A 17,271-nucleotide genomic window follows, 5' to 3' on the forward strand; every position below is an offset into this window, starting at 1 on the left:
TGTCAGATTAAGATGGTTTTAGGAAAGTATAGGAGATGAAAGAATTGAGTCCCCATTACTCTTGAAATTTTGTGAAAAGAAGCAGAAACTTTATGGCGTAGTGGACAGTGGGGTGCTGGATCTAGCCCTGGATTTCAACTCTGTGCCATTTCTGTATGATGCTGAGTCAACTGTACTAAACTGTCCAAGGAAGCTTCTGTTTGCTCATCCACAGAATGGGATTAATGCCTACTTCACAGGATCATTGTGAGGATTAAATTAGGTTAATGTATGTGAAGTATCTGGAACACAGCAGGTACTCTATAAAATGAAATTATTAAGGTTGAGGGGAGGGTTCGTTTTTAAAGATGAGAATGTTTATAGGTTGATAAGCTATAGCCAAGAAAGATTGAAAGTGAAAAAGGTCTATACAGATAGGAAAGAGGGTGGTCCGCGGTTTAATGCTCACTCCACTTCTCAAATCAGAGGCAAGAGAAGTGACACTCCCAGAATTTCCATCTGGAGTTTAGAAACTAATCTAAGGCTGATTTTTTGCCTTAAAGCTCAGTATGCCTCCCAAGCACGGGGTCTCCCTGCCTGGGGGTGTGGGATGGGGGGCGATGGGGAAAGGGCTTAATTTAGATTCCGGTACACTCAAGCCTTTACCAGCCGCCTTTATGAGCCCCTCTTGGTGCAGGTACTTAGCGAGGGCTCTCTGGCGACTCTAGAGCCCTCTAGATTTTCTTACCACACGTGTGCGTGACCGTCTCGAACGATTTCCTCTGCGCGAGGCTTAGCGCGGGGCCTCAAAGCGTGCGCCCGCCTCCCTTCCCCCACCAGCGGAGTCAGACCTTGGCGGGTCCCCCGCGCACGCTCGGGAGAGGGCCCGAGGTGCCTCCTGGCAACCGGACGCCGGCCTCGGCCTCGGGAGCGAGGAGGCCGCAATGGAGCCGCCAACCACCGCCATCCCCGCCGCCTCGGTAAGGCAAGACGTGGGGCATGGCGGTTCGGTGGTCTTGGCCCCGGCACCGCCGTCCTCCCCTGGTCCCCCACTACTGTTCCCCTCGCCGGGCTGCTCCGCCAAAAATCCCACCTCTCTCTCATCCCCGGCTCTTGCGCCCCTCCGGTTCTCTCTTCCTACTTTTCTCTCCCTGCCCCACATCTACACCTGGAGTCCATTCTTCCTGATCTTTATTTGAGCTCTTCGCTTTATTTTGTCTTCCCTTGCTACTCCCTTATCTTCCCATTCGCCCTCTGTTTTCCTTCTTCCCTGCTGCTGATTGCGCTGGACGACAGCTTTCCAGGGTGACTGGATTTCTTTCATTTTCTCCTGTCTGCCTAGAGAATGGGTTTTTCTTTCAGTAGTCTATTAGACACGATTTTGCCTCACCTCCTTTTTTATAAATAGAAATGTGTTTTATATATTTATATTTTATAAAATATTTGAAACTACCGTTGCTTAGTTTTAAAATAAATTTGGGCGAGGGATGTTTAGCTTATCTTTTGTAAAGCAATTCACCCCTAAGCAGGATTTGAAGTGGTAGGTGGGTGTTTATATCACCTGCCTTGGACGAAAGAGCAGATGCCAATTACTTTCCTTTAGGCTATCATGCTGACCTCCTCCTTCTCCCCGCCTCATTTTCCCCATCCTAGATGGAGGTGGGAGACCTGTCTTGACCTGCCTGCATGAGAAAGTTTGATTTCTGTGACTATAAATGTGCAGCATAGAAGATTCAACATAAACCTAATAAAGGGAATACATTGGAAGAAATTCAGACTTAGCAACATGTATGAAACACATTTTTTAGAGAAACGCACGTATTTCATAGTAAAACTAAAGCCCAGGGGTACTCATAAGTAGAGTGGATATAAGTTGCTAAGACAGGAAGAATAAATTATATCAGTTTTACTGATGAGATGGTTTATTTTTAATCCATTATTGCTTGAGATAACCCATGTTTCTTAATAATAACAAAAGCATTAGAAACTAGAACTCACTATTTTAATGATTTTACCTAGTGGAAAGAGAACAAAAGGAAAAAACTAAACAACTGTGTTCTGATGACAATGAGGCTAAAACAAATGTGGAATAAAAAAAAATGGGTAGAGAGTACTTCCTATGGAAGACAAGAGTGTCCTTGGACACTGAGGAATACCAAAATAATCTGCTTCTTAACTTGGCAGATGAAATGTCAAAAATAAAAGCTACCATTTATTGAGCACTGGTTTTGGTTGCAGGTCTTTATGTGTACAATGCCTGATTCTCATGCCAACCCTGGTGGTGCCTGATTTTTATATTCCCAAGAGGAAGCTGAGACTCATAAGGGTTAAGTACCTCGCCTAGTGCTGCTAGCTGCTAAGTGGCAGAGCTGGAGGTCAAGCCCAAGTCTTGTCTGACTCCTCTAACATTTTGTCTCTAGTGTCACAGCATGCTGGACGAGCTGAGAGACCTGGCTGTATCATATTTATATGATACATATTTCATAATATATATAAATCTAGGAAATGGCAGTTTTCAACATTTGCCGTATTGCCAGGGATTTGTATCCCAATATATTAATTTGATGACTACACTTTTACCTTGAGCTCTCAGCACAATCACTTGAGCCATAAATCTTAATAACAATGATAATAATACAATTTTGAATTTATACAACTCTTTTCTTCCTAAGAACACCAAACTTTGTCATAGCTAATCATCCTGTGACATCTCTGTGAGATGGGGATATTTATGCCTCTAATTTTCCCAAAGGGAATTTAGATATTTAAAAAGCACTTGAGATAATAGCAATTTAAGGAAATATTACAGGCAAAATTTGTCATTATGTAGGTTTTATTTTAATTCAGGCTGATCAATTTGGTGCAAGTATTAATTTCTTCAAGTAAATGTTTTATAAATTACATTTAACTTCCAGGGATCACCTCTCAAATGAATAAGCATATTTTATGTTTGTTAATAGAAACTAACCCGGAAGACGTCATCTTTGGAAAGAGAAGGATGGTGGAGAATGGCTTTAACAGTACGTGCATTTCTTTCTTTCCTACTTAGATCATTATTCTTCTCATTAATATTTTAAGCAGTCTTACCTTTTAAGTCACTAACACTTTTTGTAAGAAAAGTTGTTTTTCTTTTTACAAAAAAGTTGCTTTTCTTCCTAGAAAGAAAAAGTTTTCTAAGAAAACAGTCGTTCAAATCTACGTAGGCCTTATTTCATACTTAGAATTTTAGTATCAGCATATGAATGAGAAACTAACTTTAAATTTTGAATGCATTAAAAGCTTAGAAAAGTAAAACTTTAGAAATCTAGCTACTTCACAGAGTATCTGGATAAGATCAGCTTAGTTTATGATGGTGGTGAGATTACACAAGGAAGAAAAAGCATACATTCTGGAAAGGTGTTTGGGTTTCAGTTTTTCTCTTACTTGGATGGCATAGAGCCTATGATAACTTTTGTTAACATGGCCAGTGTATAAAAACAAGATGGTAATATATGAAAGAAAAATGACCAGATGTTTCCCCTCTCAAGACACATAGTTTCTGTATTGCAGAAATATTTTTCTCTCAACACCCTTCAATAACACAGGGAGCCCGTGGGCCAAAGCCTTCTTGGAATTGAACTGATTTTAATGGTGGAACTGAGCTTGAATGCTCAATGAAGGATGGCCACAAAAGCAGCAGTGACTAAACTTTCGGGTCTGGCCATTCAGCCACATTGGGTTGTGGTTTGAAAGTACCAAACCTCTTATTGGTCCAGTTAGACCCTAGGCTCTGCCAATTCATCCGCAGTCTCATGTTAGCATCTGTTAGCTGCGCACTTGAGAGCGAGAAAGGAGCGTGTAGTATCTACTGAGCAGAAGGAGGATAACTTCCATTTAGTCAAGAAACTTAATCCCGAGTGGTCTCACTAGAGGCCTAAGATTTATAGTCAAATTGAATCTCCAGTTTAAGTACCTCTGGAGCTACTTTTTAAAAAGTTAAAGCTTCAAGTATGGCTATAACCCATTTGCTGTAACTCAGCAGTTGTCTCAGAAAGGGGATAATCATGATTCTCTTGAAATATTGTTCTTTTGAGAGTGTTTAGTATGTTTGATAGAATTTTATTAACCTTTAAGACAAAGAACAATGCTGCTTAGGCGTGATCCTTCTGAGAATGAGGCTTTAGGAGATGTTACGGGTTTACATGCTGATCTGAAAAACGATGTCGGTTTTCCACAGAGTACTCCTATCCCTGGCACTTACCACTTGAAAACTTTTATTGAAGAATCCCTGTTAAATCCGGTGATAGCAACCTACAATTTTAAAAACGAAGGGAGGCGAAAACCACCTCTTGTGCAAAGAAACAATCCGGTAGTAAATGACCTTCCCCAGTACATGCCTCCTGACTTCTTGGACTTGTTAAAGAAGCAGATGGCCACTTACTCGTTTAAGGACAAACCACGGCCCAGCCCCAGCACACTGGTTTACAAAGATAAGGTAAAGTGCTCCCAGCAGCTGGGTTTTTGTGGGAAAGCTACCAAGAGCACCTGAGGAAAATATTTTATATACTTACAATGTGTCTTCTCCAGGAGAGATTGAAAACCTTTAGGATGCCTTATTTTCTACAGAAATCAAATACGGCCTGCCTGATTTGCAAACATATGCATAAGAGTTTTCCCTGTGAGGCCTCTCTAACCCAAGGAGGGTCCATGGGGGAAAATTCTCTCTCTGGGGACACTTGGCAGGATTCCCCTGATTTGGGGAGCCTCTGGGATCTTCTCTGTGGTCAGGCCCTGCTTCTGGTGTCTTCAAGCGGCTGTCTACAGTGTATTCTCTTCTTTTAAAGAGAAAACTCTGGGGCCAGCCCCGTGGCCGAGTGGTTAAGTGCGTGTGCTCTGCTTTGGCAGCCCAGGGTTTCGCCGGTTCGGATCCTGGGTGCGGACATGGCACCGCTCATCAAGCCATGTTGAGGTGGCGTCCCACATAGCACAACCAGGATGACCTACAACTAGAATATACAACTATGTACTGGGGGGCTTTGGGGAGAAGAAGAAGAAGAAAAAAAAGGATTGGCAACAGATGTTAGCTCAGTTGCCAATCTTTAAAAAAGAAAGAAAATTCTGCCTTTTGGTGAGTAGTACCCTTATTAGTGTGTGAATACAACTGTATACCATAGGGAAACTTTTTCAAAAATTTCTTGTAGAGACTTGGCTCTCAGCTCCACCAGTTCATTCATCACCTTGGCAATACAGGCACTGCTATGCTTACAGCCCTGTGCCAGGTTCTGTGGAAGGAAGATGTAAGTAAAATACAAGAGCAAATATATCAAGTGCTGAGATAAATAGTGCAGTAGGAAATGCTGGGGGAGGGTTCAGTGTAGGCTGGACTGAAAGGCTGGAAGGCTCCCTGGACTAAGTAGGATGCAAGCTGGACCTTGAATAATGCATGACATTTATGTGGCTCTTAATAGTTTCCTGTGAACTTCTGCATATATTCTCTTAGGTGTTCTTCCCAAGCATTCTGAAATAGGCAGAACAGATGGTATCCCCATTTTACAGGGAGAAAACTGAGGTGAAAAGAGACTAAGTAACTTATTCAGAGCACATAGCTACTGAGTAGGTGAGGTGGTACTTTTTTTTTTTGCTGAGGAAGATTCGCCCTGAGCTAACATCTGTGCCAATCTTCCTCTATTTTATATATGGGTCCCTGCCACAGCATGGCTGCTGACGAGTGGTATAGGTCCACACCCAGGAACTGAACCCAGGCTGCTGAAGCAGAGTGCACCAAACTTAACCACTAGGCCATGGGACAAGCCCCAAAGCAGTACTTTTAACTGAGTGCTCTGAGCCCATATTTAGTGCTCTTTCCAGTTTACCCTGTGCCTCGGGCCTTGAATGAGGAGCAGGGTTTGGATGGGTGGAATCTGAGGGAGGTGTTTCAAGGGAGGGGCATAGCATTGTCAAAGGCCTGTTCAAGGGACAGAGTCCTGACTTGGACTTTGTTACTTGAGACTTTGGACCTTAATATCTCCCATTTATAGTGAAACTAGTAATAGTATCAGTCTTCCCAACCTTATCAGAACATTGTGATAATCTGAGAAGAAATGCACTGCAGCTGAAGGTTGAATGAAATACAAGGGGTTGTGGTTATTAGGATGGACCAGAAAATTTCAGCCAAACGAGTACATGTCGTATCCAACAGGTAAACCCTTCCTACTGCTTTGCAAATTACAGCTTTGAAACAGGACAGAATGATAAATGTTCACTGGGTAAATCTTGTCCTGTTCACTTCAGTGGATGAATGACAGACACTTAGACTTTTGCAGCCGGGTATCTGGTAACCACGCTGTGTGTGAAATCGTCCTGGCCGCCTCCACTGCAAAATCATTCTTCTTCATCCACTGCTCTGTTTACTTCCCTTCTGCTTCCTCTCTTCTTGCTCTTAGGGGTTTCTGAGGGTAGGCCAAAGCCCACTGTTGAAAGAAGAAATCATGGAAGGTTGCTATCAAGCAAAATTTAAAGCTTTAAAAGACCGAAAGAATTTGGCTTACCCAGAGGGATGGATAAAACCTTCTGAAAACATACTTTTTCTGTTTCTTTCTTTTCTTTCTCCTCTCTCTCCCCACCTCCCACAAAGGATTGAGCTCCAGAAACTGGAAGAATTAAATGTTTTCCTAATTTTATGTTTCAAAGGTATATGATAGTACATTCACAAGAGGAGAGATATTCAGGCGTAACATTGTTCACCGACAAAATTCATAATTCTGGTTTTTTAAAAGCAGAACTCAGTAAAATAATTTGAATTTGAAGTCAATATAGTATACATTATTGTTATTTATTAAGATAAAACAACATTCTCAAGCTTCATAATTTTTAATAGAATATTCAGTTTATACCTATTAGTGCTGCTTTTTATTTGTAAGAAAGTTTTTACTATTTTTAACACCTTTATTCTGAAGCATGTAACTCAACTGGAGAATCTGTATCAAAGAATCTCATCATATATATGCATGTATATATTTATGCACATTTCAATGTGTGTATGTGTGTGTGTGCTCATCTATATCTGCCTCTTTCCAAAGATTATTTGAGATGGCCCTACAATTTTTACAATAATTTTTTTCTTAACAGAGAAGCATTTTTTTTTCATAGAATATATGTACAAAAGTGGGACCATATTTATATGGTCCATATATGTTTTTTATCTATTTATATATTTATATGTCTCTCCATATTTATAGTTTTATGACCTGCTTTTCCCCCAATGTTGCAGTCATCCACTAACCCCTGGTTTGCTCCCCCTTATTTCTGGATGATTTTAGCTCCCTTTGCTCCCTGTCACTCTTTCCACTACTACTGTCATGATTTCGGTACACCCGTAGATCCTGGCTTCTCAGTTTCTTGAATTCTCCTCTACCTCAACAACTCACTCCTTAGATTTTTTCAACACCAATTATTTCAACCTTCCATAATCTCAATTGCATGCCTCCCACTCTGATCACTCTTTCCCCTTTTTTTTTCTTCCCGAGGAAGATTAGCCCTGAGCTAACGTCCACTGCCAATCCTCCTCTTTTTGCTGAGGAAGACTGGCCCTGAGCTAACATCCGTGCCTATCTTCCTCTACTTTACATGTGGGACGCCTAACACAGCGTGGCGTGCCAAGTGGCGCCATGTCTCCACCAGGGATCCGAACTGGCAAACCCCAGGCTGCTGAAGCGGAACGTACACACTTAACCACTGCGCCACTGGGCTGGCCCCTGATCACTCTTTCTTTTTTTTTATTTTTATTTTTTTTTATTTATTTTTTTATTAATGTTATGATAGATTACAACCTTGTGAGATTTCAGTTGTACATTTTTGTTAGTCATGTTGTGGGTACACCACTTCCCCCTCCGTACCCTCCCCCCACCCCCCCTTTTCCCTGGTAACCACCGATCAGATCTCCTTCTCAATATACTAATTTCCACCTATGAGTGGAGTCATATAGAGTTCGTCTTTCTCTGACTGACTTATTTCGCTTAACATAATGCCCTCGAGGTCCATCCACGTTGTTGTGAATGGGCCAATTTCGTCTTTTTTTATGGCTGAGTAGTATTCCATTGTGTATATATACCACATCTTCTTTATCCAATCATCAGTTTCTGGGCATGTAGGCTGGTTCCACGTCTTGGCTATTGTAAATAATGCTGCGATGAACATAGGGGTGCAACGGACTCTTGAGATATCTGATTTCAGGTTCTTAGGATAGATACCCAGTAATGGGATGGCTGGGTCATAGGGTATTTCTATTTTTAACTTTTTGAGAAATCTCCATACTGTTTTCCATAGTGGCTGTACCAGTTTGCATTCCCACCAACAGTGTATGAGGGTTCCTCTTTCTCCACAACCTCTCCAACATTTGTCGTTCTTGGTTTTGGATGTTTTTGCCAATCTAACGGGGGTAAGGTGATATCTTAGTGTAGTTTTGATTTGCATTTCCCTGATGATTAGCGATGATGAACATCTTTTCATGTGTCTATTGGCCATATTCATATCTTCTTTTGAGAAATGTCTGTTCATGTCCTCTGCCCATTTTTTGATCGGGTTGTTTGTTTTTTTGTTGTTAAGCAGTGTGAGTTCTTTGTATATTATGGAGATTAACCCTTTGTCGGATAAGTGGCTTGTAAATATTTTTTCCCAATTAGTGAGCTGTTTTTTTGTTTCAATCCTGTTTTCCCTTGCCTTGAAGAAGCTCTTTAGTCTGATGAAGTCCCATTTGTTTATTCTTTCTATTGTTTCCCTCAACTGAGGAGTTACAGTGTCCGAAAAGATTCTTTTGAAACTGATGTCAAAGAGTGTACTGCCTATATTCTCTTCCAAAAGACTTATTGTCTCAGGCCTAATCTTTAGGTCTTTGATCCATTTTGAGTTTATTTTGGTGTGTGGTGAAAAAGAATGGTCAATTTTCAATCTTTTGCATGTGGCTGTCCAGTTTTCCCAGCACCATTTGTTGAAGAGACTTTCTTTTCTCCATTGTAGGCCCTCTGCTCCTTTGTCGAAGATTAGCTGTCCATAGATGTGTGGTTTTATCTCTGGGCTTTCAATTCTGTTCCATTGATCTGTGGACCTGTTTTTGTACCAGTACCATGCTGTTTTGATCACTGTAGCTTTGTAGTATGTTTTGAAATCGGGGATTGTGATTCCGCCGGCTTTGTTTTTCTTGCTCAGGATTGCTTTAGCAATTCGCGGTCTTTTGTTGCCCCATATGAATTTTAGGATTGTTTGTTCAATTTCTGTGAAGAATGTTCTTGGGATTCTGATTGGGATAGCATTGAATCTGTATATTGCTTTAGGTAGTATGGACATTTTAACTATGTTTATTCTTCCAATCCATGTGCAAGGAATGTTTTTCCATCTCTTTATGTCATCGCCTATTTCTTTCAAGAAAGTCTTGTAGTTTTCATTGTATAGATCCTTCACTTCCTTGGTTAAGTTTATCCCAAGGTATTTTATTCTTTTCGTTGCGATTGTGAATGGGATAGAGTTCTTGAGTTCTTTTTCTGTTAGTTTATTGTTAGTGTATAGAAATGCTACTGATTTATGCACGTTAATTTTATACCCTGCTACTTTGCTGTAGTTGTTGATTATTTCTAATAGTTTTTCTGTGGATTCTTTGGGGTTTTCTATGTATAAGATCATGTCGTCTGCAAACAACAAGAGTTTTACTTCTTCGTTACCTATTTGGATTCCTTTTATTTCTTTTTCCTGCCGAATTGCTCTGGCCAGCACCTCCAGAACTATGTTGAATAGGAGTGGTGAAAGTGGGCACCCTTGTCTTGTTCCTGTCCTCAGAGGGATGGCTTTCAGCTTTTGTCCATTGAGTATGATGTTGGCTGTGGGTCTATCATATATGGCCTTTATTATGTTGAGGTACTTTCCTTCTATACCCATTTTACTGAGGGTTTTTATCATAAATGGGTGTTGGATCTTGTCGAATGCTTTCTCTGCATCTATTGAGATGATCATGTGGTTTCTGGTTTTCATTTTGTTGATGTAGTGTATCACGTTGATTGACTTGCGGATGTTGAACCATCCCTGTGTCCCTGGTATAAATCCCACTTGATCATGGTGTATAATCTTTTTGATGTATTGCTGTAATCGGTTTGCCAAAATTTTGTTGAGGATTTTTGCATCTATGTTCATCAGTGATATCGGCCTGTAGTTCTCCTTCTTTGTGTTGTCCTTGTCAGGTTTGGGGATCAGAGTGATGTTGGCTTCATAGAATGTGTTAGGGAGTTCTCCATCTTTCTCAATTTTCTGGAACAGTTTGAGGAGAATAGGTATTAAGTCTTCTTTGAATGTTTGGTAGAATTCTCCAGAGAAGCCGTCTGGTCCTGGACTCTTGTTTTTGGGGAGGTTTTTGATTACCGTTTCTATTTCCTTACTTGTGATTGGTCTATTCAGATTCTCCATTTCTTCCTGATTCAGTTTGGGGAGATTGTAGGAGTCTAGGAATTTGTCCATTTCTTCCAGGTTGTTCAATTTGTTGGCATATAGTTTTTCATAGTATTCTCTTATGATCTCTTGTATTTCATTGGTATCTGTTGTGATTTCTCCTCTGTCATTCCTGATTTTATTAATTTGCGATTTCTCTCTTCTTTTCTTGGTGAGTCTGGCTAGGGGTTTGTCAATTTTGTTAATTCTTTCGAAGAACCAACTCTTTGTTTCATTGATCCTTTCTATTGTCTTTTTTGTTTCAATATCGTTTATTTCTGCTCTTATTTTTATTATTTCCCTCCTTCTACTGACTCTGGGCCTTGTTTGTTCTTCTTTTTCTAGTTCTGTTAGGTGTCGTTTGAGGTTGCTTACGTGAGCTTTTTCTTGTTTAGTGAGGTGAGCCTGTATTGCGATGAATTTCCCTCTTAGGACTGCTTTTGCTGCATCCCAAATGATTTGGTATGTCGTGTTCTCATTTTCATTTGTCTCCAGATAATATTTGATTTCTTCTTTAATTTCTTCAATGATCCATTGTTTGTTGAGAAGCGTGTTGTTTAGTCTCCACATTTTTGCACCTTTCTCTGCTTTTTTCTTGTAGTTGATTTCTAGTTTAATAGCGTTATGATCAGAAAAGATGCTTGATATTATTTCAACTCTCTTGTATTTATTGATGTTTGCTTTGGTTCCCAAAATATGGTCAATCCTTGAGAATGTTCCATGTGCACTTGAGAAGAATGTGTAACCTGCTGTTTTTGGATGAAGTGTTCTATATATATCTATTAAGTCCATCTGGTCTAATTTTTCATTTAATTCTATTATTTCCTTGTTGATTTTCTGTCTGGATGTTCTGTCCATTGGTGTTAATGGTGTGTTGAGGTCCCCTACTATTATTGTATTGTTGTTGATGTCTTCTTTTAGTTCTATTAAGAGTTGCTTTACAAATTTTGGTGCTCCTGTGTTGGGTGCGTATATATTTATAAGTGTTATGTCTTCTTGGTGGAGAGTCCCTTTTATCATTATATACTGTCCCTCTTTGTCTTTCTTTATCTGTTTTGCTTTGAAATCTACCTTGTCTGATATTAGTATAGCGACACCTGCTTTCTTTTGTTCATTATTAGCTTGGAGTATTGTTCTCCATCCCTTCACTCTGAGTCTGTGTTTGTCTTTGGGGCTGAGGTGTGTTTCCTGGAGGCAGCATATTGTTGGATCTTGTTCTTTGATCCATCCTGCCACTCTGTGTCTTTTGATTGGGGAGTTCAATCCATTTACATTTAGAGTGATTATTGAGACGTGGGGGCCTACCACTACCATTTTGTGTCTTGTTTTCCGGTTTTCTTCAGTTTCCTTTGTTTCTCGTCCCATGGTTTAATCTGTTCTGATGTAGAGCTGCTACTCTCTGTTGTTGTCCTTCTACTTATCTCCTCTGCTCTTGGTTTTGTAGCCCCTTTCCTTTTTTGGATTTTTCAGGAATGAGGGTTTTCCTGAGGATTTCCTGAAGAGGAGGTTTTGTGACAATGAACTCCCTTAATTTTTGTTTATCTGGGAAAGTTTTTATTTCTCCATCGTATTTGAAGGATATTTTCGCTGGGTAGAGAATTCTCGGCTGTAGGTTTTTGTCCTTCAGATTTTTGAATATATCATTCCACTCTCTTCTAGCCTGTAAAGTTTCTGCTGAGAAATCTGCTGATAGCCTGATGGGGGTTCCTTTGTAGGTTAGTTTCTTTTGCCTGGCTGTCCTTAATATTTTCTCCTTGTCGTTGACTTTTGCTAGCTTCACTACTATATGCCGTGGAGTTGGTCTTCTTGCATTGATAAAGTTTGGAGATCTATTGGCTTCTGTCACCTGAAGATCCATCTCCCTCACCAGATTTGGGAAGTTCTCAGCCATTATTTCTTTGAATAGGTTTTCTGCCCCTTTCTCCTTCTCTTCTCCCTCTGGTATACCTATAATCCTTACGTTGCATCTCCTAATTGTGTCTGATAATTCTCGGAGAGTTTCTTCATTTCTTTTAAGTCTTGCTTCTCTCTCCTTCTCTGCCTGCAACAATTCTATATTGCCATCTTCCAAATTGCTAATTCTTTCCTCCATATTATCGGCCCTACTGTTCAGAGCATCTAGATTTTTCTTAATCTCCTCTATTGTGTTCTTCATTTCCAATATTTCTGTTTGGTTCTTCTTTATCATATCAAACTCTTTTGTGACATAGCTCCTGAACTCGTTGAGTTGTCGGTCAGAATTCTCTCTTAACTCAGTGAGTATTTTAATGATGGCTGTTTTGAAGTCATCATCATTTAGGTTATATATCTCATTTTCTTTGGGATTGTTTTCTGTGTATTTGTTACTTTCTTTCTGTTCTGGAGATTTAATGTATTTTTTCATATTGCTTGATGATGTTGATTTGTGCCTCCGCATGGAGATAGAGTTTAGTTGCTCCTTTCACTTGTTTCAGCTGCTGCGGTGGGGGGAGCAGCTGTTTATACTTCACCAACCAGGAACCCTGTCCGTAGTTGCTAACTGGGCCTGGGCCCCTCTTCGTAGCCACAGTGGCCCTTTGGATTCCCTCCTCTGCCGTGGGGGCCGTCACGGGGGGCTTCAGGCTGCAGGTGCCTACTGTTGTTGCCCACCTAGATGCGCTCTCTCCTTGGGGTCTGCAACGGTGTTATGGGCTTTTCCAGCGGCCAGGGGTGGGATCACTTATATTTGTCGCTCCGTTGCTGTCGGCACCCACCAAATCTCACTTGTCCTCTATGGGTCGCAGGAGAGCTATTGGCATCTTCTACAGTCTGTGGTTAGTACACCTAGCTATGCTGCTTTTGCCCTGGGGTCTTCCAGCCTTGTGGCTGGCGGCTGGGTGCCTTCTACTGGTGCTGTGCAGAGGCTTTCCCTAAGGCTTCTGTGAGCCTGTAGGGTTTCCCCCTAGGCTACTAAGCTGGGTCTCTGGAACTCTCTCCAGCCCCAGTCCTCTCCGAGATCTCCAGCAATCCCTAGCCTCACCGGGCGGGCAACGGCAGCTGGGGGTCGCCCCACCCTCTGGGCTTCTCTCCGGGCCTCTGCCGGGAGCTCTGAATGCTCAGCTTGGCCCCTCTGCTACCGGCAGACAGAGAGTTTTGTCTGCTGCCTGGCGGAGCTCCGGCGCTTCCCCTCCGGGTCGCCGAACCGGCCTTTGAAAGTTCCCCCGCCCCGGTCCTCTCCGAGATCTCTGGCAATCCCTAGCCCCACGGGGCGGGCAACGGCAGCTGGGGGTCACCCCGCCCTCTGGGCTTCTGTCCGGGCCTCTGCCGGGAGCCCTGAATGCTGGGCGTGGCCCCTCTGCTAATGGCAGACAGAGAGTTTTGTCTGCTGCCTGGGGGAGCTCCGGCGCTTCCCCTCCGGGTCGCCGAACCGGCCTTTGAAAGTTCCCCCGCCCCGGTCCTCTCCAAGATCTCCGGCAATCCCTAGTCCCACGGGGCGGGCAACGGCAGCTGGGGGTCGCCCCGCCCTCTGGGCTTCTCTCCGGGCCTCTGCCGGGAGCCCTGAGTGCTCAGCGTGGCCCCTCTGCTACCGGCAGACAGAGAGTTTTGTCTGCTGCGATCACTCTTTCTTAATCTGCCTTACACACTCTAGTATCCCAATCCCAACAATTTTTCCATTCCCCCAGTCTATAATCCATTGATCCCACCACCTTTTCAGTACCTCTCAGCTTTCTGATGTTTTCCTTCCTTGCAAATCTGGAATTCCATAGTTAATCATTAGTTAGTCCCTGCACATGCCCTCGATTCCCTTGCCTCTGATGGCTCATCTTACTTGTTTGGCAAAGCGACAACCCTGGTTAAATCTAACTGTCTGGGAACTTTGTACCTGTACCCATGTAGCTGAATGACTGGTCTCATTTTAAATTCTTCACCTCATGTGGGCACTGAATGGACTTCCCTAGCCTGTTTACTCTTCCACTCTCCTGGGTGGCTTTATCTCATGTCTCCCTTCTTTCCAAACCCCTGACACCCCCGCTCAATCCTCATTCTTGTTTTCTCGTCTCAGCCTGTTTGCTTCTCCCTGACCTCTTCACTCTGGAGGGCCCCAGACACTCAGACCTCCTCCCCATCTACACTCACTCCCTTGGTGATCTCATTCAGTCTCAAGGCTTGGAACACCACCTATTTGTGATTTCCAAATTTATATCTCCTGCCCAGACTTCTCTCTGGATCTCCAGACTTTTATCTCCAGCTGCCTTTTGACTTCTCCATCTGTGTGTCTAATTCAGGGTTTGTCAACCTTGGCACTATTCACATTTTGGACAGGAGAATTCTTTGTTGTGGGGGGCTGTTTTGTGCTTTGTAGGTTGTTTAGCAGCATTCCTGGATAATTATTAGATGCCATTAGCTAATTAGAGGCCATTAGCAATCCCTGCACCCAGTTATAACAACCAAAACTGTCTCCAGACATTGCCAAATGTCCTCCGGGGGGCAAAAAACCCCCAACAACAACAACAAAAATCCCACTCCTGATTGAGGAACACTGGGTTAAGACTTTGTGATAGTGGGTATGGTCTCAGAGTGGTTGTTCTCAGGGTCAACAGGCTTATTGTGAACTGGCTTCATTTGTGATCTCATCTCTTACCACTTCTCATTCTTTTCCTGCCCCACTGGCCTCCTCGCTGCTTCTTGAACTTGCCACTCCCACCTCAAGGTCTTTGCGCTGGATCTTTCTTCTTCTGGAATGTTCTTATTCCAGATATCAGCATGACTCACTCCCTCTCCTTCTTCAAGTCTTTGTTCAAGTGTCACCTTCTCCATAAGCCCCATTTATGTTGACCACCTGACACTCCTGACCTTCCCTACCTGCTCCTGTTTCTCTTTCCTTAGCACCTGTAGCAATCAATATACTGTAGAATTTACCCACACTTTGTATTTATTTTTTGTTGTCTGTCTTCTCCTATGAGAATGAAGGTTTATGAGGACACGAATATTTATCTGTTTTGTTCACTGTTCCATCTTGGCCTCTAGAACAGTGTCTGACGGGTTAATATTTGTTGAATATGTGAATGAATTCATAATTGCTCCAATATCTGAAATCTGACTGGGCTTTACTCAATTTGTTTCCTTGTATGTATGAGTATCTTTGACTGTTTCTTGCTCATTGCTCCTGAAAATTTATCTTCATGAATTCCCCAAGGCCCAAGATGAAAGTGTTTTCTTTCACAGATGGTTTGCTTTTGATTCTGCTAATACTTACGGGACCAGCCAGCCTGGTGCCACTTGAAATGCACTACTTATGTATTCTTAGATCACTAGAGTGACGGACATTTGGACTGGAATCCCTGAAAGGGACCAGCCCATGGTTACCCTCTCTCAAGCATTGGTTTCTTCCCCCTCTCCCAGTTCTACTTAGCACCAGGACAACTCTTTCTGCGTCCCCTTAGCATTGGGGCGAGGTGGGAGGGTTTACTTTCAGGAAGTGCCCTGTTAGGGTCTCCAATTCCTGTGCATAGGACTCCCATTAGACCACCATGATTGATGGGCCCAGGCTTTGACCTCCGGATCCTTCTAGGGCTCTGAAGTTCCCTCATATCCAGCTCTGTTCTTTTGCTGAGTTTAGTCTGGACCAGCAAATATCCTCTGGGAAAAACTGGGCTACTTGCCTCTCTGGTTTCTTGCTCTCTCTTGGTTTGGGGGGGTCTTATAATTTCTTATTATCTTATAAGCAACTTCATATCTTTTTAAAAACCCTTATTTGCTTTTAATATTTTATCCTTCATTTCTGTTAGTTATCATCTGCAGTGGAAAGGTTCTTCATCCAAATAACATAGCCTGACATTGGCAGAAACCAGAACTTTTTTTTCCTTAGAAATATATTATGAATCTTTTCCACGCCATCATGTATTCTCTACATCATTTTAAATAGCCACATCGTATTCTACTGTACAGACACATCCTAATTTATTCGACCATTTCCTGCTCTTAATCATAGATCAGAATTGTTGGGGAAAGGGTATGTAGACATCTAAATCTTTTGAGATGCATTGCCAAAATGCCCTACAGAAAAGTGATTCTGTAATGCAGCTCCACCTTGCAGAGTATAAGTCCACTGCCGTTTTAAATGCGCTGTTAATGTTTCCAACTGGAAATATGGACCAAATGACTTAAATGGGAAAGTTCAAAGTATAAGCTTGAAATCAACATGCTAGGGGAACTTCAGAACAACCTGAAGTCAGCTAAGTTGGTGCCAGAGTCTCCCTACAATGAACGGGACAAGGTGAAGGTGGTGGCTCTGCCCCAGTCTGTAGCCAGCGGGGCAGTAGTGACAAGGTCAGTCAACCCTAAGGAGAGAAGAGAGCTACCATTGTGAAGATGCAAGAGAGTTTCAAGAAAACGCCAACCACCAACTGTGTGGCTTCAACACTCTTGCATCAAAGGGTAAAAATGGGTCATGTTCTCTTATAATCCAATTGAAATAGACATTCTGATTTTAAAATGAGCAAAGGATATGAACTAGAAGTTTACAAAGAAATATACCAGTTACTAAAAATCGTAAAGCGGTGTTTGACTTCAACTAATAATGTAATAATTACAAAGGAACAAAAGCAGCTGGATACAATTTCTCACCTGTCAGATGATCAACAATTTAAGTTTGATAATACCAATTACTAGCAAAGGGGATACAGAAACAGATATTCTCATACACTGTATGAACACAAATTGTTACAGTTTGGCAATTTGTAGCAATATTTTGAATGCATGTAGTATAACTCCACTGTCAGGAATTTACAAATGGTCTTACAAAAGTACAGTGAGGGGCTGGCCCAATGGCACAGCGGTTAAGTTCACACATTCTGCTTCTCAGTGGCCCGGGGTTCGCCAGTT

The 17,271-nt window shown here is 42.1% G+C and overlaps 1 protein-coding gene across 2 annotated transcripts in view; it reads left to right on the plus strand.

Annotated features, from left to right (window-relative positions):
* The first annotated feature begins 793 nt into the window (after window positions 1-793).
* STPG4 (sperm-tail PG-rich repeat containing 4) overlaps window positions 794-17,271 on the plus strand; it is a 52,304-nt gene continuing 35,826 nt past the window's right edge. The window contains exons 1-3 of one of the 2 annotated variants that reach the window (XM_070572743.1): window positions 794-959; window positions 2,940-2,999; window positions 4,196-4,453. In XM_070572743.1, coding sequence (XP_070428844.1) covers window positions 924-959; window positions 2,940-2,999; window positions 4,196-4,453 — 354 coding nt within the window. In that variant the 5' untranslated portion in view covers window positions 794-923. The remainder of the gene's footprint in view (window positions 960-2,939; window positions 3,000-4,195; window positions 4,454-17,271) is intronic. The other variant, XM_070572744.1, reaches the window with a different exon arrangement.

Source organism: Equus przewalskii, chromosome 14 (assembly GCF_037783145.1).
Source record: "Equus przewalskii isolate Varuska chromosome 14, EquPr2, whole genome shotgun sequence".
NCBI lineage: Eukaryota > Metazoa > Chordata > Mammalia > Perissodactyla > Equidae > Equus > Equus przewalskii.